This window comes from Chelonoidis abingdonii, chromosome 5 (assembly GCF_003597395.2).
Source record: "Chelonoidis abingdonii isolate Lonesome George chromosome 5, CheloAbing_2.0, whole genome shotgun sequence".
Taxonomy (NCBI): Eukaryota; Metazoa; Chordata; order Testudines; family Testudinidae; genus Chelonoidis; species Chelonoidis abingdonii.
In genome coordinates this window covers 53,663,761-53,687,510 of record NC_133773.1, presented here as the reverse complement: position 1 = coordinate 53,687,510, position 23,750 = coordinate 53,663,761, and the positions used below count along the sequence as shown (strand labels likewise).

At 41.3% G+C, this 23,750-nt stretch overlaps 1 protein-coding gene across 1 annotated transcript in view; it reads left to right on the top strand.

The window, feature by feature from the left end:
* The window catches only part of SETD7 (SET domain containing 7, histone lysine methyltransferase), a 36,687-nt gene extending 14,401 nt beyond the window's left edge, over positions 1–22,286 (top strand). Inside the window, exons 3-8 of the mRNA XM_032804436.2 lie at positions 4,580–4,781; positions 7,220–7,409; positions 9,037–9,118; positions 10,349–10,466; positions 10,637–10,794; positions 14,837–22,286. Of these exons, the coding sequence (XP_032660327.1) occupies positions 4,580–4,781; positions 7,220–7,409; positions 9,037–9,118; positions 10,349–10,466; positions 10,637–10,794; positions 14,837–15,017 (931 nt within the window). The 3' untranslated portion in view covers positions 15,018–22,286. The remainder of the gene's footprint in view (positions 1–4,579; positions 4,782–7,219; positions 7,410–9,036; positions 9,119–10,348; positions 10,467–10,636; positions 10,795–14,836) is intronic.
* Positions 22,287–23,750: the final 1,464 nt, after the last annotated feature.

The window sequence follows — 23,750 nt, the reverse complement described above, 5'->3', positions numbered from 1 at the left end:
TATTATTGCTACTCTTTTAAAGGTATTGAAAGAGAAAAGTGATGTGAAATCAGTGACTCACTAGCGAAATGCTGTATGAATTTTGCTTCACAACGTATATTCCTTTACAGTAGCACTGTGTGTGTGTGTGTGTGTGTGTGTAATATATATAAAAATAAAATAGTGCTGTCAATTAATCTGAGTTAACTCATGTGATTAACTCAAAAAAATTAATCACGATTAAAAAAATTAATTGCGATGAATCGTGGTTTCAATCGCACTGTTAAATAGAATACCAATTGACATTTATTAAGTATTTTGGATGTTTTTCTACATTTTCAAATATATTGATTTCAATTACACACATAAGAGAAAGTGTACACTGCCTAATTCATATTATTAATTTTTATTACAAATATTTGCACTGTAGAAATGATAAACAAAAGAAACAGTATTTTTTCAGTTCACCTCCAATGCAGTCTCTTTATTGTGAAAGTACAACTTACAAATGTAGATTTTTTTTATTACATAACTGCACTCAAAAACAAAACAATGCAAAACTTTACAGCCTACAAGTCCACTCAGTCCTACTCTCGTTCAACCAATCACTAAGACAAAGAAGTTTCTTTACGTTTATGGAGGTGCTGCTGCCCACTTCTTATTTACAACGTCACCAGAAAGTGAGAACAGGCATTTGCATAAGACCTTTGTAGCCGGCATTGCAAGGTACTTAAGTGTCAGATATGCTAAGTGTTTGTATGTCCTTTTATGCTTCGGCCACCATTCCGAAGGACATGCTTCCATGCTGATGGCGATTGTTAAAAAAAGAATGTGTTAATTAAATTTGTGACTGAACTCCTAGGGGGAGAATTGTATGTCTCCTGCTCTGTTTTATCTGCATTCTGCCATCTATTTTATGTTATAGCAGTCTCAGATGATAACCCAGCGCACATTGTTCATTTTAAGAACGCTTTTGCTACAGATTTGACAAAATGCAAAGAAGATACCAATATGAGATTTCTAAAGATAGCTACAGCACTCAACCCAAGATTTAAGAATCAGAAGTGCGTTCCAAAATCTGAAAAGGACAAGGTGTGGAGCATGCTTTCAGAAGTCTTAAAAGAGCAACACTCTGATACGGAAATTATAGAACAATCTTCTGTTGTTGGCATCTGACTTAGGTAATGAAAATGAACATGTTTCGGTCTGCACTGCTTTGGATTATTATCGAGCAGAACCCATCGTCAGCATGGATACACGTCCTCTGGAATGGTGGTTGAAGCACGAATGGACATATATCAGAGGGGTAGCCGTGTTAGTCTGGATCTGTAAAAGCAGCAGAGAATCCTGTGGCACCTTATAGACTAACAGACGTTTTGGAGCGTGAGCTTTCGTGGGTGAATACCCACTTCGTCAGACGCAGGTAGTGGAAATATTTCCAGGGGCAGGTATATATAATGCTAGCAAGCAAGCTAGAGATAACGAGGTTAGTTCAGTCAGGGAGGGTGAGGCCCTGTGTCTAGCAGTAGAGGTGTGAAACCAAGGGAGGAGAAACTGGTTCTGTAATTGGCAAGCCATTCACAGTCTTTGTGAGTCCAGAGCTGATAGTGTCAAATTTGCAAATGAACTGAAGCTCAGCAGTTTCTCTTTGAAGTCTGGTCCTGAAGTTTTTTTGCTGCAGGATAGCCACCTTAAGGTCTGCTATGTGTGGCCAGGGAGGTTGAAGTGCTCTCCTACAGGTTTTTTGTATATTGCCATTCCTGATATCTGATTTGTGTCCATTTATCCTTTCCGTAGTGACTGTCCAGTTTGGCCGATGTACATAGCAGAGGGGCATTGCTGGCATATGATGGCGTATATTACATTGGACGGTGCATGGTGTGGTTAACCAGTGGCATGGTGGATGAACCAGTGATGGTATGGCTGATCTGGTTAGTCCTATGATGGTGTCGCTGGTGTAGATATGTGGGCAGAGTTGGCATCGAGGTTTGTTGCATGGATTGGTTTCCTGAGGCTAGAGTTACTATGGTACGGTGTGCAGTTGCTGGTGAGAATACGTTTCAGGTTGGCAGGTTGTCTGTGGGCAAGGATTGGCCTGCCACCAAGATCCGTGAAAGTGTGGGATCATTGTCCAGGATGGTTGTAGATCCCTGATGATGCGTTGGAGGGGTTTTAGCTGGGGGCTGTAAGTGATGGCCAGTGGAGTCCTGTTGGTTTCTTTCTTGGGTTTGTCTTGCAGTAGGAGGCTTCTGGGTAAACGTCTGGCTCTGTTGATCTGTTTCTAATTTCCTCGTGCGGGTATTGTAGTTTTGAGAATGCTTGGTGGAGATTTTGTAGGTGTTGGTTCTCTGTCTGAGGGGTTAGAGCAGATGCGGTTGTACCTCAGTGCTTGGCTGTAGACAATGGATCGTGTGATGTGCCCGGGATGGAAGCTGGAGCATGAAGGTAGGCGTAGTGCGTCGGTAGGTTTTTGATATAGAGTGGTGTTAATGTGACCATCACTTATTTGCACCGTGGTGTCTAGAAAGTGGATCTCCTGTGTAGATTGGTCCAGGCTGAGGTTGATGGTGGGTGGAAGTTGTTGAAATCGTGGTGGAATTTTTCTAGAGTTCTCGGCTTCCCATTGGGTCCAGATGATGAAGATGTCATCATGTAGCGTAGGTAGAGAGGGGCGTGAGTAGGTACGAGAGCTGAGGAAGCGTTGTTCCAGGTCAGCCATAAAAATATTGGCGTATTGGTGAGGGCCATGCGGGTGCCCATATAGCGTGCCACTGATCTGGAGGTTATTATTGTCATCAAACTTGAAATAGTTGTGTGTGAGTATAAGCACAGAGCTCAGCAGCCAGTTGTGCTGTGGCATCATCTGTTCCTAACAGCTTGTATTCCATCTGTGTGTGGGATGTTTGTGTAGAGAGCCTCTACATCCATGGTGGCTAGGATGGTGTTTTCTGGGAGGTGACCAATGCGTTGTAGACATATGAGTCTTTAGTGCATGAGTGCATGAGTCATGGACATATGAGTCTTTAGTGCATCTAGCATGTAAACTATCTTGCAACGCTGGCTACAACAGTGCCATGTGAATACTTGTTCTCCCTTTTCACATGACATTGTAAACAAGAAGTGGGCAGCATTAGCTCCTGCAAATGTAAACAAACTTGTTTAAGTGATTTGCTGAACGAGAAATAGGACTGAGTGGACTTGTAGGCTCTAAAGTTTTATATTTTTTTCGTGTTGAATGTAGCTATTTTTTGTACATAATTCTACATATGTAAGTTCAACCTTCATGACGAAGAGATTACACTACAATCAGGGGCGGTTCCAGGCCCCAGCACGCCAAGTGCGTGCTTGGGGCGGCATCCCGTGGGGGGCACTGTGCCGGTCACTGGGAGGGCGGCAGGCAGGTAGCTTTCGGCAGCATGCCTGCGGAGGGTCCACTGGTCCCACGGCTCCGGTGGACCTCCTGTAGGCATGCCTGCAGGAGGTCCACCGGAGCCGCGGGACCAGTGACCGGCAGAGCACCCCCCGCGGCATGCCGCTGTGCTTGGGATGGTGGAATGTCTAGAGCCGCCCCTGACTACAGTACTTGTAGTAGGTGAATTAAACAATGCTATTTTGTTTTTTACAGTTCAAATATTTGTAACAAAAAAAACAGTGAGCACTGTACACTTTGTATTCTGTGTTATAATTGAAATCAATATATTTGAAACCTAGAAAACATCCAAAAATATTTTAATAAATGGTATTCTATTATTGTTTAACAGCGTGAGTAATCACAATTAATCAATTGACAGCCCTAATTAAAAACAAAATGACAGTGATTCTGGGAAATCTGGTGCAGGCAGCTATTAAATACTGTTGACATGAACTAACACCGGGCTGGTAATATGTTAGGGCTTGTCTACACTTACAGCACTGCAGCAGTGGAGCTGCTAGCCTATGCTGACAGGAGAGCTTCTCTTATTGGTGTAGGTACTCCACCTCCCCGAGAGGCAGTAGCTATGTTGATAGGAGAAGCTCAATCAATTTAGTGGATGGGAGAAGCTCGATCAATTTAGTGGATCTTCACTAGACCAGCTAAATCAGCCCTGGTGCAGCAGTTCCCAGAGTATCGATCCAGGGGGTAGTGTAGACATAGCCTTAGAGTTGCATGACACTGAAAAGATGGGATCTGAAGGTCTGAGCATAGGGTTAGAAGGGAGAGAATCCTAATCCAAAAGCAGTCTGCGCTAACAATAATTCCCTCTTTAGCCTTGGATAAATCACTTCACCTCTCTTCCTCACTGTCCCCATCTATAAAATGGAGCAGTGTGGATCAAGAATGCGGAATCAGTACAACGGAAAGATTAACATCTTTAAAGTGCTTGAACAATGAAAGTACAACATAAATGCTTAGTGTTATTTAGCTAGAAAATTCAGTGGAGGTGAGCTTTTTTTTTTAAAAAATGTTTGTTTTTAATTTGGAGTTTTAAAATTATATACAATATGCTGCCCAGATTTTAAGCAGAGGGTGAGGGTTGTACTGAGTATATTGTTCAGCTCTCAAGAGCACTGTTTAAAAGAGGGGGACAACTACACTATTTGTCTTTCTCTTTCTTACCAGCACACTGGAAGGATATTATGTCGATGATGCTCTCCAAGGCCAGGGACTCTACACATATGAGGATGGAGGGGTTCTTCATGGCACACATGTGGATGGAGAACTTAATGGACCTGCCCAGGAATATGACATTGATGGACGACTAATATTCAAAGGGCAGTACAAAGATAATATTCGACATGGCGTGTGTTGGATATATTACCCGGTAAGCCTGGTCTCCTGCTTTCTTTGTCGAAGAATAAAAGAAGGGCACAGGAGCCATATAGGCTGTAATCTGTTACTGCTATGTGGCCTAGGGAGGAAGCTTCTTTCTAGCTGCTGCAAGACATTTTGCTAGACCTGGCTCCATGAACTTGGCTTAGAGAATAAGGTTTATTCTCTGACAGCTCCTCTAGGGCTAAAAAGTACCTAGTTCCAGAAAATGGCAAGGGTTTCCTGTTTCTGTCTCTTAAGTAAATGCTGGGACTTTTCTTTGGGAATCTTTGTCTTCTAGGGAATATTTTAAAATGTGCTAAATTTATAGACAGTACAGTAGTGTTCCTTCTTTTTTTAAACTCATGAATAGCCCTATTCAGCACTCCCTGCTTAGGGCACTCAAGTCAGTAGAAATTTTGCCTGAGTATGTACTGAGTAGGGCCTGAAGTTACCATGTACGGCACATTTGTGTGTAGAATGCCACCAAAGGTCCTAAAAACTTTGGGGGTGGAAAATGAAAGGCAGTGTTGGAGTGGAAGACTTCTGGACAAAATTAGCTACCCAGTAGATTGAATTCTCTCTAGGCAAGGGGCAGTCTCCTTCTGTTACATCTGTATGCATATTTAGTTATTTAGATCCCGTCAAACGCTGTGACCATTGGGTATGTCTTAGAGGAATTAAAAACCTAGCTTACCTAATTCACAGACTGGACAGTAGTAGCTAAAACTACAATTGAGGCTGCCAGGGAAATACCAATGGCAATTATCAGTGATAAAGAAAAGAGTGCAAGTGAAAGCAAAAAATTAAATACACCTGGCTGTGAAAGTCACATACTTTTCCTTCAACTTCCTAATGATAGAACTCAGCTGCAAGTCCTGGAAAGTTCATTTCTAACAGCCTGGCTGGCATTAATTGTCAGGATGGAATATAGAATGAAAAGTGATCTCTAAGATGATGTTTTTGCTCCAAAAATAACTGTTCAAACGTAGCTGTTGTCAAAACATGCTGTAACATGGTTTTTTCATATCTGTATGGACAGAAAACATGTAACATCGTTAAGCCATACCCATGTTTAAAGACAGATAGATTTGTCTCAAAGACTAGGCCTTAGTTGGGCAGTATGGTATGGTACATAATCCAGTGTCTCTCTCTGTATGGCATTTCTGCTGCCAGCAAGGATTAAGCCAACCCTAGGAGAAATCTCCCCCAGAATCGATGAGCTGTAATTTTGGGGATGGAAGGAGCAAAATATACCTATCAGTTGGGGGTTATAACCCGTTTAAGCTCCGTGGTGTTCAGTAGGTAAGCTCTTATAGGCAGCTCTGGACTGACACTGGCACAGCAGCAGTATCTCACACTGAAATGACGGGGTTCAGATGGAAGAAAGAAGAGTTGAAAGGGAAGGGGCTTACATTTCTGGGAGCTGTCAACAGGAGATGGAGGAGGTGGGGTACCTAGGAGGTCTTTTCTCTTGAAAACTTTGAAAAATAAATGCAGTTTGGAAGCATTGGTAGTAAACAAAATAATTACTCATAACTCTCTTTAGTCTCTTGTTTTTCTTTCCTTTTGTTCAGGTGAGTTGATCTTATTTATTGCTCCTGCCACTTCTTTCCACCTGAATACTGGAAGTGGTGATTCAAAGTCTGCAACTGACAAGGCACACTCTCTGGGGTTTTGGTATTCCACTCTCCCTACCTCTCCAGTTTTCTTGATGGGTTTTTTCCACCCCCATTGTCCCCTTTTCTCTCTCCCCAAATCATTGCCTTTCCTCTAGTTTCTTCTCTCACTATCTCCATTGTAGTTCTTATTCTGTTCTTTCCATCCAGCTCCACTCCTAATTACTTCCCACACTTCCAACATCCATCCTTAATGCTTTATAGGCTCCAGTCCTCTGATGTACCATCGCATAACAATATATAAAGCAGCTGTACTGAATACAAAGCAGCACTTCCTCCTCCTCTCTCTCCCCCCCACCCCCAGCACTGAACCATTTTTGCAAAATGTGACAAGGCAGGAGGCATTAGATTTTTAGTGACCTGGGCCACTGCCTAGCTCTGCTACCCCTACTGGTTTGAAATCTCAATGCTTGTTTCAAATGGAAGGGAAGTCCTTGCGGTTTCTACTTACCTACTGGGCAGAAGGCCTAATTTAGATCTTACACTGGTTTTTCTGGTGTAATTTCATTGTTTGGAATTACTTTTGGCACTGAAATAATGAAGTGAGTTTTAATTCACACCTTTTGTTGTTTCTGTGTGCCTCTGTGTGGACACACTTGGTTTGGAATAAAAGTGTCTGATGTTAATCAAGGCTATATAGATTCCTTACTAACTAGTTCTAACCCTATCAGTAAATTTACGTCAAGCAACTTTTCCAATACTTTACTTTTATAGCCAGCTCTTTATTACATATTATAATTAAAAACTTTTTTTCTTTTGGACACTCTTTCAGGATGGAGGCAGCCTTGTAGGAGAAGTGAATGAAGAAGGGGAGATGACAGGGGAAAAAATAGCCTATGTGTATCCTGATGAGAAGACTGCATATTATGGAAGGTTCATAGATGGAGAAATGATAGAAGCAAAACTGGCAACTCTTACATCTGTAGAGGAGGGAAAGCCACACTTTGAACTGGTACCAGGCAGTAAGTTCAGTTGATGTGCAGCTTGTACACTAACAAAAAATATATCATCTCTGGTCAGTGTGTGTCAGCCTCTTTCTTCACCTCAGTCCCCATACTCTGAATATTCCCCTGGAGAGTGTGTAAGGTCTGACTGGTGAGGAGGAATTGATTATTAGGGAGAACACCAGATTTTTTTCTATTACAGAACATTCATGAGGACTTTTATAAGTTAGGTGGTGGTGGGTGTGTATTTCCAGTGTTGTCCACTGCTCTGAAAAAGGCAGAAATGTTGTGGGAGGGGAAGGCTGAGGAACACTCTGTGGAATCTTCCCCATCCTATTCACTCCTTTAAATTCAGCTTTTTCCCCATGCCAGCTGGAAAATTAGCTAATAATGACTTTGTGTTGACAGACACGTTATTGAAATGAGCAAACAAACAAAAAGCAAGGAAGGGTCATGATTCAGTCCAAACTATATTGCTATCTATTGGGTTTGTTTGTACAAATCAGTACTAGCACTGTTGGGTGCCATTAGATAGTGCATTAATAGAGAGCGTGGGACATAGACATCAGGATTAATGAGTTTGATTCGATAAGAAAGAATCCAATTCACTATTGCACTGCAGCTTGTGTAGTCGTTTACACCAGTTTGTGTGTAAAATGCTAAACGTAAGAGTGATAGTATCTTACACCAATTCAGTACTGCAGTAAACAATTACATAAGGTGTAGGGCTATGGTGAATTGATCCCTTAGTGTTTTGGGGTGTTTCTTTCATTGCTGTTGACACTTTTCCAATTGTGGACAAGACAGGATTATTAGTAGAAATATGAACTATCCTAGCACTGTTACTTTTGTGCCCCAAAGATTTATGTGCTTAAACAGTCTGGAAATAGGAACCTAAACGTTAGGGAAAAAGGGGAAAAACAGGCCAGAGGATGGCAGTGACCTTTTGTTTTTAAACATTGTAGATAAATCTTTGCATAGCACAATTAAAAAGAAGAAAATCCAGCTGAGAGGGTACAATTTGTGCTTTGTAAATAGGATACAACTACACTCTGTGTGAAAAGCTGAAAGAAGAGATCCATTTTTAGAACTTGGTTACCATGGACAACCGCTTTTTATCAAACTTTCAAATACTCAGCTTTTCCCTGCCTTTTCCACCTGCATCTTAATTTTGCCCCCAAATAAGCATTAGAGAGTTGATTATACAAGTGTGCAAGAATTTAGACTTTAAAAGGGCTTAATTGTCAGAGGGTGGATGCTCAGCACTTCCTCAAAGTCAGGCCCATGTAAGGTGTCCAAGTTGGGGGCACAAATCATTAGTCATTTTTGAAAAAACTGGGCCCTAATTTTAATAGTCAAAGAGAGATCCTCCTTTTTTTTCTTAAGCTCTTCTATATAAGATATGCTATTTTCAGTTGCCTGGGAAGAGAAAAATCAAGGAGTAACTGGCTGAGGGTTCAGGTATTTTATTTTCAGTGCATCTCTATATAATATCCTTTTTAAGTATGTTTCTTCTTTTTTTCATCTCATTATCTTTCAGACTTAATTTGTTTTTGAATGTCTTGAATGTTTGTCCCTCTAACAAAAGAGAGAAATGCTTTTAATATTATCCATTAATTTAATTCCTGTATTGATTTATTTTTAGGCCCAGTATACAGTTTTGATAAATCTACTTCATCTTGCATTTCTACAGATGCACTTCTTCCTGATCCTTACGAGTCAGAGAGGTAGAACTTTTCTTTTTCTCATTTAAAATATTTCAGTAAACTTCTTGGTCTGCTGTGCATTTAAGGACCTGATCCTGCAAACCCTTACTCACAGGAACAATTGCAGGAATAGTCAAGTGTCTAAGGGTTTGCCAGGTTGGCCTTTAACTTGACTGATGTGGAGCACAGACTTAATTGAATTTAAGTTTCTTTTGGATTTACAGAGAAAAACTGGCAATCTAGTAGACAGAACATGGACATAATATACTTTTGGGTAACATCTTGAAAGTGACTTTAAAAAAGTATAGCTGCAAAATCACGTTCAGTGAAGTCCAGAACTCTTCACTGAGGGCCCTGCCTACAAGGTACAGTTCAAGGGGAGTTGCGGTTGCTCAGTATCTTATAGGATCTGGCACAAATACGCTGTTCCCTTTTTCAGAACACAGAATCAGTCTCAAATTGATGCGTATGCCAAGCATAGTGATTCAGGTTGGGTCAGATTCTGCTCATCTGAGTAGTCTTGTTGATCAGAATAAAGTGAGCAGGATTGGGATTATTATGTAATAAAGTAGAAAGCCCTGGGGAAAGAGGAGACTGTCCATTTCAAACCTCGACTGTTGACATGCCATGTTTCTCTACAGAATGCTGGATTCCAGTCAGTCACTAACATCACCTTTTTATATTTCTCAACATACAGCATGTAGAACTGTTTGTGTCGTCACTGCCTTAATCCTATTCATTTTACAAGGTTTTGCTGTGTACCTGATGGCAATCCTCCTCTTCTGGCATTACAAACTTCTAAATGTGTGATATAGCAAAAGGTTTAGTGACTGTTGTTTAGAAACGTGGCATTCTGGGGCCTGATCCTGAGAGTGCTTTCTCAAGTGAGTAGTCCTTGCACACATAAGTAGTCCCACTGAATTTCAATCGGACTAGTCATGGAGTGAGGATTGGCGGTCCCTGCATGTTTAACCATCATTAGGGGGAGAGTGGAAAACGGTCATCATCTGAACAATAAAATGTAATTATACGTAATTTCTTTTTCCTAAGAATTGTGTCCTAAGAAAAGTCCTTCTACTTCTCTAATAATAAAATGTTGTTAGGCTTCGGGTTCTTTTGCCTTTGCATTTTCTAAAGGGCATGAACTACTAATCTCTGCACCAGTAGCTGGAGTAGTAATACTGTGCAGAGAACTGCAAATGTGATAACGAGAAAATATCCAATTTCTACCCTCTTTTTTTTATTTTCTAGGGTATATGTTGATGCATCTCTCATTTCCAATGCTGGCGAAGGATTATTTTCTAAAATAGCAGCGGGATCGCACACGGTTATGTCCTTTTACAATGGAGTGCGAATTACACACCAGGAGGTAAGGCAGGGGGCAGAAGGGAACCAGTCTAAATTTTGTTTGTTTGTTTGTTTGACTGTTTTCTTGTAAGATTTTTTTTTTTCTGTGAGCTTATTTGAGTGTGCTTACTGCAACTTTTGAAAACAAATAAAAGGTGACCAGACATGCTGGGTTTTTACCTTGCAAATCAGGTGGACAGCAGAGACTGGGCCCTCAATGAAAACACAATAGCCCTGGATGATGAAACAGTCATAGATGTGCCGGAGCCTTACAACCATGCCACCAAGTATTGTGCCTCGCTGGGGCATAAGGCCAACCACTCCTTTACTCCTAATTGCATCTATGACCCGTAAGTATTGCCCTGTCTTTCAGACCAAACGCTGCAGACGTGAGATTGTTAAACTGAAGTGCACTATCCTTGTATGATGTTTTGAGATGGCTGGATGTACTCTCTGGATCCAAGAGTCTTCCCTCAGGTTCACGTGCAGTCTCTGTGTACTGGAGCTGAGACTTGCACCAAGTGGGCATTGCAGGTGCTCAACAACTCTAAACTTTGATGGCAGGTTCAGGCTTAGAATGATATTGCATGTTTGTTAAGCGTTTGTGTCTGACCATTGATGCTCAAATACACAAAATACAGCATCCTTGTCTGCCTCACTCCTAGCATTTGACAGAGTATGTTTTACGGTGCATCATTTTGGAACATGAAGCATCAAAAATAAGCATTTTTCTAGTACTCTCCAGCAGCTGAAAACCTCTTTTGACATCTACAAACATGTATAAGGAGGTACATATTTTAAAACAATATGGTGGGGGGGAGGGGACATATGCTTTGTAGTTTGTACAGACCAAACTTATTTAACGTACCAGGAGCTCCTTGTATCCCTCCACTTCCCCCATCTCCCCAGCTCCCTATGTGCCACCCTCTCATTCCCCCTCCATTTCCAGGGGCTCCTGGCAACTTCCTCCTCCAAATACCAGCAACTCTCTCTGGCCCCCATTCCCTTTTTCTCCCACATCAGAGTCCACAGTCTCCCTCACCAGAGGTTTTGTGCCACCCACTCCATGGTCCTCCTTCCTCCCATGTGGCAGGGGTTCTGGGTGACCTATACTCTCTCCTCCACCCACAACAGGGTCCTCCATTCTTCCTCACATTCCTCCACACACACATCCTTTCTATCTGAGATAAGTTATTCGGGGTTCCAACATTTTAAATGCTATTTTTAGAATAGGCAGAGATAAAATAGGAGTATTGTTGTGCTAGCACAGGGGTGGCCAAACTTTTTGGCCTGAAGGCCACATCTGGAAATAGAAATTGTATGGTAGGCCATGAATGCTCACAAAATTGGGGTTAGGGTGCAGGAGGGGGTGAAGGCTGTGTTTGGGGGTGCAGACTCCGGGGTTGGGGTCAGAAATGAAGAGTTCAGGGTGCGGGAGGGGGCTCTGGGCTGGGTGGAGGAGTGGGGTGCAGGGAGGAGTGAGGACTCTGGGGTGGGACTGGGGATGAGGAGTCTGGGGTATAGGAGGGTACTCCAGGCTGGGATCGTGGAGTTCAGAGGGTGGGAGGGGGATCAGGGCTGGGGGAGGAGGTTGAGGTGTGGGGAGAGGCTCAGGAGTGCAGGCTTTGGGTGGCGCTTACTTCAAGTGGCTCCCAGAAGCAGTGGCATGTCCCTTCTCTGGCTCCTATGCAGAGAGGTGACCAGGTAGCTCTGCACACTGCCTCATCTGCAGGCACAGCCGCTGCAGCTCCCATTGGAGCACATAGCAGCCAGAGACGGGCCATGCCGCAGCTTCCGGGAGCCATGTGGAGCAGCCCCCGACCCCGCTCCCCAGGTGTTAGCTGGCAGGTGTTAATGGGTGCCATCAAAAGGTGGTTTTTTGTTTGTTTGTTGTTTTTTTTTCTCTATAGACCATTGCAGAGGCACTTGAGGTTTTGGCTGTTCTGAAGAGCTGGCAGGGGCTTCATGTATCTCCCATTTTTTTCCTCAGTATCTATAGGGTTCTATTCCTAGAAGATTCCCTGACATTTTGGAACACGTATCATGTGTAGCAATCAGAAGTGGTGTGCAAAAATCATTAAAGACAAATAGAGAAATGTTGAGTGTAAGACCTTTGCGAGTTTGGCTGAAAATATATGTAATTATGTTGTTAAATTGGCAACGATTCAGAGAAGAGCACTGAGAATGATCAAAGGATTGGAAAAGATGCCATACAGTGATTAGACTCAAAGAGCTCCGTTGATTTAGCTTAACAAAGAGAAGGTTAAGAGGTGACTTAATCACAGTCTGTAAGTATCTACATGGGGAACAGAAATTTGATAATAGGGCTTATTAGCCTAGCAGACAAAGGTATAAAAGATCCAATAGGTGGAAGTTGAAGCTAGGCAAATTCAGACTGGAAATAAGGCACAAAATGTTAACAATGAGGGTAATTAACCACTGGAACAACGTAAGTGGGGATTTTCTCCATCACTGGCAATCTTTAAATCAATATTGGATTTTTTTCTGTAAGATACATTCTAGCTCAAACAGGAATTGTTTTGGAGAGGTTCTATGGCCTCTGTTGTACAGGAGGTCAGACTAGATCAGCATTGCTCAAATGTGGCCGCCAGGAGCGTTTCTTGTGGCTGCATCCTCCTGGGCAGTGATGGGAGTGAGGGGCAAAGCAATGACTCCTCCCCTGAAGTGCCAGCAGGGATTGGGTCCTGCTCCCCCACTGGAGAGACACATGCTGGAGAAGCAGGTTTCTAGTGAGTTCCTCACCTTCCCTGGGATGGTGGGCAGGCGGCTCCAGCTCTGGGCTCACCCTCATCTATTCCCCCCCTGATACCCACTGCCTCCCTCAGCCCCCCTGTCCATTCTCCCCATCGTCTCTAGCCCCCACTGCCTTCCTGCTCACCTCCCCATCCAGGGCTTCATGTGTTCCTGGGCATGGCAGGGTTGAGTAAATCTGCTGCTGTGAAAAGTGATATTTGTATGTTTGTTAATATCACTTTTCACAGCAGAAGACTTACTAGCTAGCAAGTCTTTAAAAAAGCAACCAAAAAAGCAAAATAAACAACAACAAAAAAACACAAGAATGTCCAAAGTACTTTATTTGTATTTCTATTCTGTTTAGATCTAGTAAAGAATAGAGAGAAGTGTACGTTATTTTTATTAGTCTGCAAAAAATCCCAACATAAATAAATTGCAGTCATTTGGACATGTACAGTAGATGCGCATATTTATTTGTCTTTCTTAAACATAATTAGGAATTTTAGTTAAAATTATAACAGCGCCCACCAGCAAGAGTTGGTGGCTGTACTCTAAAGCCACCAAAAAATTTGTTGTGAAAACCCCTGGACTAGATGATCACCCTTAGAATCTGTTAATTTAGTAATATTTTGAATTCATCGAATCAACCTACCCAGACAAAAAGGAGTACATACAGGAAGGGCGAATTAAAAAACTCATGACTGTACTCTTTCACGTCTCTGGAGTGAATTCTGCACATCCAATCAATATTTGTTTTCACGTGAACAATGAAGAAGCAATAGTGCTGCATGCTCGGCTCTCTTTTGCCTGATTTTGAGCCCAAGACCTTTGGTTCTTTTCAAACTTCTGCATTATATTAAAGGGGGGGGCACTTTTAGAAAAAATTGACAGTTAAAATAGTTTGGGGTAATGTCAACTCTTCGTGGGAAACAGTGAAATCTTCTATACAAAGTGCTGTCAAAGTGAAGTTTAAAAAAAATCCACAAAAAATGAAAAATCTATTTATTTATTTTTTCCCCAAAGTTATAGTACTCTTTTGTTACCTACAACTGGATCGGACACTTGCAGATAAAAAAAACCGCCTTGCTTACAGCAAGTCCCCGGGTAAGATGAGCAGAAGTGTGCTCTTGTAAAACATTTAGTAAATAACCTATACTAGATAAACATAGATGATTGACTTCCCCTGTTGCAAATAATATTCATTGTTGTCCTATTATGAAGGTAATTGTAAGTCCTGCACAAATTAGTGACTACTTTTTTGATACCATAAATATTTTACAGGAAATTTTGAGAATACCCAAGTCATAGTTTGTGTTGTTTTTTTGATGTAACATGACACAGTATTTGAAGCCTTTTTTAAATCTTACACCAGAGTAAGTCTTGAAGTTCAAAGCAGTAACTCCTTGAACAAATTCTTAAGATTCATTTAACTCAAAGTTTCATAAATATTGCTAAGTGCCAAACAACTCTTTGAGACACAAGACTTATTTCATGGCTTAAATATTAATTTGAGGGGTTTTTAAAAAGAGTCTGTGTGGCATGGGATTGTGAATTTACATTTGAAGGTTTAGTAAAAAAAAAAAATATATCTATAGTTTACTACAGGGCTAAAATTTACAGTGCATACTCCTTGTTTAGGTTTGTTCATCCTCGTTTTGGGCCAGTCAAGTGTATACGCACCATCAGGGCTGTGGAGAAGGATGAAGAACTAACAGTGGCTTATGGATATGATCACAATCCCATCGGGCAGAATGGGCCAGAAGCACCAGAATGGTACCGGGTGGAACTGAAAGCCTTCCAGGCTGCCCAGCAGAAGTGAAATGCAGGCAAATGCTCAGTTCAGCAAACTGAAATAGAAACTTTGATCTATGCACTACCTTTATACTAAAAACTGGACAACCAGGGATTTGTTCATGCTGTTGCATCATAACCTTTCATACAATGTTAGAAATAAGTTTCTTGCATACTAACTAGGTTTGACTGCGTTATTCATAGCAGATTTAAAATTAGCTAGTGTTGCACCAGTCTTATCTGAATTATTAAATATTCTATACAAGGCAGAGTGATATTTTTAGTAGCTTTTATCTAATTCTGCACCATATGCAAAGATGCCAAAAGATTAGACAGAAAATTAAAAGATCATTCACTTTTAGTCAGCAGACTTCAGTGTTACTATTTCTACGGCCTAGGCATTACTGTGCAGCTGCATTTTACATACATGCCATTTGTGATGATGATAATATTTTGATATTCTCTAATAGTAGTGTAATTTGCCTTTTTAAACCTTTGATCTTAATCTTGCAATAGAGCAGTTTATTTATTGGTGTATAGGAGGCTGGGGTTTTAATTCCCTCGTCCTCTTATCTGAGCGTTGTTCTTTCTACAAATCCTCTCTTGCAGGAGAAAACCTTTCTAACAAGTGAAAAAGGTTTGTGTACTTGAGAGAGAGTGCTGTGTATAGATCTCTGTGGCGTTTTATATAAATAGTTTTAGTGATGTTCATGTCCAAAACAAAAACTTGTTTGGCCTTTGAGGCTGGGATACACTGTTTAATTATGATTATCGCACATGAATTAACATGTATTTGCATGAAGATGCTCAAAGAGGAGAAAGTGGGGTTTAACTTTATTATTTTTAAAGATTGACATTGAGGAACTGGTGCTGGAATTGTTTGTTTTGTATAGTGAGGGTGCTGAGAGCCATCGAACCAAACTAAACCATCTATATGATGGAAACCACTTCAAGCCAGGGGGTGCAGGAGACCCCCAGCACCCTTACTTCCAGCACCTATGTTTGGGGTGGGGGGAGCGTTGGATGGTGTCTGGGAGATTTCTTTCTGTCTCAGTTACCAGAGCTACCAATTCTTAAGGCTGAATTCTGCCTTTGAAAGCATATTTCTCTTTTGAAGTCAGTAGAAGTGTATGCAACTGCAGGCAGAAGGTAGTCCTGGAGTAGTATAGAGCAGGGGTGGGCAAACTTTTTGGCCTGAGGGCCACATCGGGTTTCAGAAATTGTATAGAGGACCAGTTAGGGGAGGCTGTGCCTCCCCAAACAGCCAGGCATGGTCCAGCCGCTGCCGCTTATCTGACCCTGCCCCTGCCCCTGCTTCTTGTCCTGTGACAACCCTCAATCCCCTACCCCTAACTGCCTTCCGCCACCCCATCCAGCCCTCTTCTCCTTCCCTACTGCCCCTCGGGACCTGTTCCCAATCCAACTACTCCTCCTCCCTGACAGCCCCTGGAACTCCTGCCCCCATTCAACCCCCCATTCCCCGCCCTCTGACTGCCCCCACCCCTGTCCACACCTCCAGCCCGGACCACCCACCGAATTCCCCTGCCCTCTATCCAACCCCCCACTCCCACTCCCCCTTACTGCGCTCCCTGGAGCACCGGTGGCTGGTGGCGTGGCTGCACCAGACCAGCCACGCACCGCGCAGCACAGAGTACCAGATCAGGCCAGACTCTGCAGCTGCGCTACCCCAGGAGCTTGCAGCCCTGCCGCCCAGAGCATTGCGGCGGCGATACAGTGAGCTGAGGCTGCGAGGGAGCGGCTAGGGGCTAGGCTCCCGGGCCAGGAGCTCAGGGGTTGGACAGAACGGTCCCACGGGCCGTAGTTTGCCCACCTCTGGTATAGAGGTCACAGTCTTCACTAGTGTAACATCTGCAGAGAATATGGCCCATACTGGTCTTGTTCATTTTGAGGTATAGTAAATGAGTTTAGTGATAGGTGACATAGTAAGATTCAAACAGCAACTGCAAAAGGGGTTATGCTGAAAGACTGAAACAATGAATGTAAAAACATCAGTCGCTGTTGTTGAGACATTTAGAAAATGTCAACTTGTCTCGTTTATAGATCTGCTTCAGCAGATAGCAGGGGCCCCTGAACGTTCATCTGGAAATTAACAAGTCTTGTCTAATGTTGTAGAAGAGATTAATAAAACCACCATTTCAGTTTAGATAATCCCGGCCTTCTTAGGGGGTCTACAATCCTGATGACCTTTTTGTTTGGGGGTTTTAAGTAGTTCAGGAATAGTTAAAATGCATTTGCAATATGCTTACTTTAAATGGGTGGAGAATTTTTGTGAGTGAGATGTACAAAAATTTTAGGGAAAATTTGAACTAAATTTCTACAATAGCAGTAGCATCTTTGATCTATTGCTTTAAGAGATGAAAGCTACCCATCCAGTTTTCTTGGATCTGAAAACTACTATGAATGCAGGTTTCCAGTTCAAATAGGTAAAGGCATCTGACAGTATAGGAACTAGATGTTTTTAGAGAATGCTTTGGATGGACCAAAGACATTTTATGCTCTGTGAGGATCTTCAATGTGGTGTACGTACAAAGTCAGGGAATTTAAGTAAGGCCCTCTTTAATTTGAGGCTCTGTTTATTTAGCTCATACAATTGTTGATCACAAAGCCTTTTCAGGACTTTGGCATTTAGGCTTGCACAGAAGCTAATCTAAGTGGATGGGTCTATGCCATGGGTTCCATGGCACTCTCTCAGCAAAGATCAGAATGCAGGCTTTTCCAATACCCTCCCACTCTGAAGACTGTAGCCACATCGCTGTTTCTTCATCTATAGCAGGTGGTCTACATAGATGATATTTTGGTGACTCAGCTTGGGTATGCTGAGAGATAAAACTGATCCTCACACATAGCAGAGAGTTGTCAAAGGCTGATTGACAATATCACTTCAGCAGATGACCCTCAAAAGGAAATATGAATGTTAGAACTATTCCTGCCTCCACATAGATCAGCATTTTAAGAGCATCACAATGTTGAGGCATAATTACTGCTTTATTAGAGGCATGTCTTCCTCTAAACTGTTGGGAGGGTATAGAAAATTAGGGTTGTGTTTCAATGGGAAACAAAAATGGTCTGGATGAACTCTGCTATGAATGCATAGCAAACGGATTTGACTTGCTCTAGGTAATTGTCCATAGGGAGGTTGCTTACGTTTCCATGTCACTTGGAAAATCTTGCATAAAGTATTCTGTCTACTACAGTCCTCTTGCTTCACTGTGATCCCTGCTTCTGCTGTTTCCCATGAACTTTGTTCATGAAGTGATCTGTTTTGTTTTTTAAGGCAAACATTAGACAAATGCTTTCTGCTAGTTACAGACTTGATTATTGTAGTGCAAAAATAGAGAATTAAGCCCTCAGATTGCCAAAATAATGGTCTTAATTGTTTGTTTGTTCTAAAGCCATTCATTTTGGTATTGGGCAAAAAGATTATCAAGTACTGATTTGAGGATGTTGAAGTCTGAGGATATGCCATAATCATGATAAGCAAAAGCCTAATCTCTCTCTCCACATTGCTATATTACTTCTCCCTGCTCCATTAGAATCTGTTGATCTTCCTGCTGGTTCTTCCCCAATTACACATCTTATAACATCAGCAATCTTTGTTTTGAGTCGTGTCTGATTCTTTTTCATTTCTCCTGTGGGCTCTCAGGGACTGGAAATTGCTGGTGTAAATATCGATTTCTTTTAAAGGGACACCAATTTTGGCTTGAAATGCGCTCTGATATATTCGTTTCAATGGCCTTGTTGGCTCAGTAACCTTTAATTGTTCAGAATTATATGGGTAGCCTCCGGTTTAATTTATTAATCCATTCTAGACCTTGCAGATAAACTTTTGGAAGCCTTCAGGTAAAATATCTTTGTAAAATGAGTTGAGAGTAGTGGCACTTAAGAGACCTATACCAGACCATTTCTCTCTCAGGTTCTAGGCAAGTAGTCTTTATCCACAGGAGAATGGATACATTTACTGTGTTGCTAATATGTATTTAAACCAAAATCTAAATAGAGTTAGATTCACATGAGGGCAGCAAACTCTTGTGCTCTGAGCCTGGCAAAGACCTATTAAAAGAAATTGAAGGCAGATGAACTACAGATGGGGACACATGCTGAGCAGGGTATACTGCTTGACTACGTGGTATAGTATTATTTATTCCTGGAGGATGGCCCAGCAGAATATGTAGTCCCCTTCTAGATGCTCATTGTGATTTGGGGGTGACTTAGATTCCAACCTCCTTGTTTGTATCAGGGTCTGCAAAATCTTCCCATAAATAAGACTCTGTAATAAGGCGATTGTCCCTCCTTCTTATGAAGGAGCAGCACATAAAGAGTTTGCAAATCAGTCCTCAGCCTAAATACTATGGTGATTTGTGCCCTAGATCACCTTTGTCTTTCTGCCAGGTAATCTGGCTAGGATTAAGCACTGCCAAGACAGCAGTTTGTCATTGTAATCAAGAACCTAATAGTTGGTGGAGAGCTAGCATCAAGTCTCTTAAGAAACTAGAAAAATGGAGGAACCTGAGATTGCTGAAAGACCTAGTAATTGTAGAAGAGCCAAAGCAGCATGAAAAGAAGGGCTCTGAACTGTAATGTTAGCTACTGGGTGTCTTTTGTGAACATCAGGAACAGAGAAGTGGGATTAGGCTGTTTTCTTAGTCATTCTCAACACACTGTGCCTTTTAAGGATTCTAAGGGGTTTCCAGGAGATTCTGATGCCATAATTTGGTCACCTTACGTTCCTGTATCTGTTGAACCTCCCTCTAGTTTTGGCCATTTTAACTACAGAGCTGAAGAGGTGTCACACTGACCTTTGCTGGAGTTAAGATGAATTAATCCACAAAAGTCAACCTGACAAATCTGAGCTGAGATAATTTTGGAAAATCAAAATCGTGTTGGAGCTGGGTTTTGCTCGCCTTTAGCCAACCTGAATGGAAAGGGTTAGAAAGACTTGACTACATGAATTCTTTACTTCATTCTGCTTTTCTGCAGTTCTGACCTACTTTTAAGTGCTCATTGGTGAAACAGACAGTCAAAAGATCATCTGGGACCTTGCTTTGATGATGATCTCCACCTCTGTGATGATGTGTGGTGTGAGAACCTAAACATTTATGGACTGAATAGAGCTTTAAGCCTTAAAAGGCTAAAATTAAAGGGGAGACCATCATTACACAATCCCAAACAAGGGATCAGAGCCGCAATAATGTTGCTGTGTTCAAGAGGAACAAGAGAACTCAGCAGGGCTGCGAGACGGATCCACAACTACCACCGTGTGCTTCAGACACAAAATAGCCAGTGCACTTAGTTTGCTTCTAGCTACTGCTGAATGTCCATGTAGTGGTAGATGTAGCCCATATGCTTCCCTTTTCCATTGGCTTTGGACCCTATTGATTCATACTGTGTGGTCCCGTTTACCCTGCTGCTGTTTGTAGGTGTCACTTATATTGCAGTAGAACCTGAAGATGCCAATCAGGATTGCAGCCCCATTGCACTAGTGGCTGTATTAGAACACGAGAAGGCATTGTCTCTGCCCCAAAGAGCTTTCAATTTTGAACACTTTTTTGCTTGACTTGACATCCCCTTGGAGAGGACACTGATGGTCACATTGGTGGTGTTCAGAGGTACGGGATTCCCCAGATCAGATTCTCTGTGGCTTTTATTTCATCTGAACAACAGATGTATCCTAAACCCCATACATGCCTCTGGAGGCCACCTTTGAATTTGGTCCAATGGTATCAAATAACTGTGTGTGTTAAAAATAAATAAATAAATAAATGAGCAAATGAAAAAGCATTATTTCCCATTTAACTAAAACATGGTCCTAAAAAACAAACAAACAAACCTGGGGCAATGTATATAGTATCATAAGTAACATAATGTTCGAGTATTTGAATGGGGAACTTGAGACAGAGGACCAACTTCACCCATCTGATAAAAGCAGACACCATTCCACTGGTGTCAATGGATTTGCACCTACTTACGCCAGTGGAGAATCCAGGGATATCTCTATGGAACTAGCAGCCTTAAAACTATATTTTGGAAGTAGTTATTAAATTGTATTCCAAATTACTTAACAAAAAAATTGTTGCATGATTTATGGTTGTATGTTTACCGGTCATAGATCAAAGGTTTTGAACACTGATTTCTAACTATCCAGTGGATCCTCCTTGTGTCTGTCTTCTCCTTCCAATAAGCAGAAGCTGCCCTCCTCTAATTTTATTTTAGATATATTTAATTTTTAGACTTCATTTTTTTCAAAGGAACTAGGTATATCAATTCAAAGCAATGAAATATTCAAGCCATAAAACCACGGGTGTGGGAAACCCTTTTCACAAGTTCTAACGTGTTTGTATGTAAATAGATGTTTGTATGAAATATTTTCATGGTAGAATTAATATATTTAAAAAAAAAAATTCCCCTGTATTTGAAATCAGATTTACAAGGGTGTCTTTTTGTAAGATCTGAGTATAATTGAAAACAAGTACTTGAAACTTTTAAGATGCGGAGATCCATCATATTATCCTTACAGTAGCTAATAGGTCAGCTATTGAGAGAATATGTATGTAGTATTGCATATAACTGTCATAATAATTTCAATACCATGGCCAGTCACATCTTTAAGACAAACATTTCAATTGTCCCTCATTTATATGAGTTATATAATAAAAGCTTCAGTCTCTGTTTTCTCCTATGAAACTTTTTTCAACTGTAATTAATTTTATTTCAAAATAACTACTGTACTGAGTTAACTAAAACTGAGGCTGGAAACAATTCCATTTTATCTAAGCTGCCAGCTCTGACAGTTTCTGCTATTTTTACACTTTTTAGGCCACAATTGTTCAGTCTCTAAATTCTGATGTATTCTAAAGAATCCACAGTCTGGGGGTAATCTTACATGTGAATTGAGAAGTTAATCCCACAATAATTAGCTTGTATACAGAACTTGATAGGTGTTTTATGACATTTGTACTAGAACTGTGAGCCTTATTAAACATCATTAGATTTATTTATGACTTTTAAAACAATGGATAACTCTAAAGAAATATGTTTACATGAATGATGCCTGCCCTTCCTCTCATGTTATGAATGAGGCTTTTTTTATACAGTGTGTTTGGGTGCATGTGCCCAGATGTAGGAAAGATGTTTCTGGGGGAAAATATTGACAAACATTTGTGATCAACCAATTTTACAGACTGTGTTTGACTGTGTGATGAAGGCAATGCAGGTATTAAAATATTCAAACAGAACAATCTCTGTTCTTTTGTTTTTAATATAAAATCTTGGACTGCCACCACTCTGCCCTGTGTTGTGTGATTTCTGTTACTCTGATGCAGCTCTGATCCCTGCAACCATATGCATGTTGATGGCACGTAGGTTGAATTTGGCCCAGTTTCAGCGGTCTTTTGGGCTATGTTATACTAATACAAAATAGTGAACTAACAGGAAAACATTTCTTGTACTAGTCATTTCCCCTATGGAATTAGATTTCATGTAAAAGTAACATGAAGTGTGTCTTGTGCGTTGGAAGAATACAGCAGATTTTTGTTAACCCAAAATACTTCTAAAAACATTTTAAAAGCTATTTGGTTGTAGCTGGGACTCTATTCTAACTCTTACTGCTACAGTCAGTGTTGTGTGCATGGGGGAAGAGAGGGAGAACTACAAAGGCTTCCTGCCTAATGTAGGCAGAATGCTATAAATACATGCGATACCCTATTGAAATGTGCATCAGTCCTTGCCCCCCCATGCACACCCCACTCATTCATGCTGATACTCATTCTCTGATTGGATGCTTTTCTAAAAGATACGCTCTAGGAATTATTTTGTGGAAGTTCTATGGCCTGTGTTATACAAGCTAGACTAGATGATCACCATAGTCCCTTCTGACTGGGATCCATGAATCTGGTTGGTGTGGAAAGGAGTAAGGCTATTGTCCTATCTCAGCCTTGTGAGATCTGCACTTTCTTAAATTTGTCCTGGTCCTTGTGTGGATATGCTGTCCACTGGGCACGTGTATAAAGGAAGATTACTTGTACCCTTGCCCTTTTTCTGCTGTGTGGCTTCTGCACTGCCTGTTGAACTTCCATAATCATAACACTAAAAAAATGGGCTGCTACCACACGTCTCCAATACCCAAATCATGAAGTAACTTAGAAGATGCTGTTAGTGAGAGGACTTAGAAAAGGACTGGATTATTAGTCCTTTTTATACACAATTACAGTGGAGGATGTGTAGGTTACAGTTTTGTATGGGTATTAATCCCAAACCACCTGCATGAGTTTAAAAAAAAAAAAAGCGGGGGGGAGGTGCCTTTAAAAAAAACATTTTTAAAATCACGATTCCTATTTTAAAATTTGGCACACTCCTCAACTAGTGTGGTGGTGTAGCCTTTTGAAATTAGAAAACTTAAATGAGCATCTGTGCCCCATGCCACTCAAGAATTAAGCTAAATCAGTATTAGCCATTCTGGTACTGATTTTTAAGAGTGCTCACACAAGAAGATTGCACCGATTTAATTAAATCTCTTTCTAAATCAATAGTGTTTAGATGGTGCTCTATTGAGGCTTAAAACTGCTGCTGTATTGCCATGGTACAGGACGCTGAAACCTTGATTATAATGGTTTTAGAGTCTAGTTAGGAGATAGTATAAGGGGAATATGGAAAAAAAACAACTTGAGGTTGTGGGAAAAGTGGACAAACAGGTCATGGAGACTGCCTTTGTGTCCGAAGTGGAGGAGGTTAGAGAACAACATAA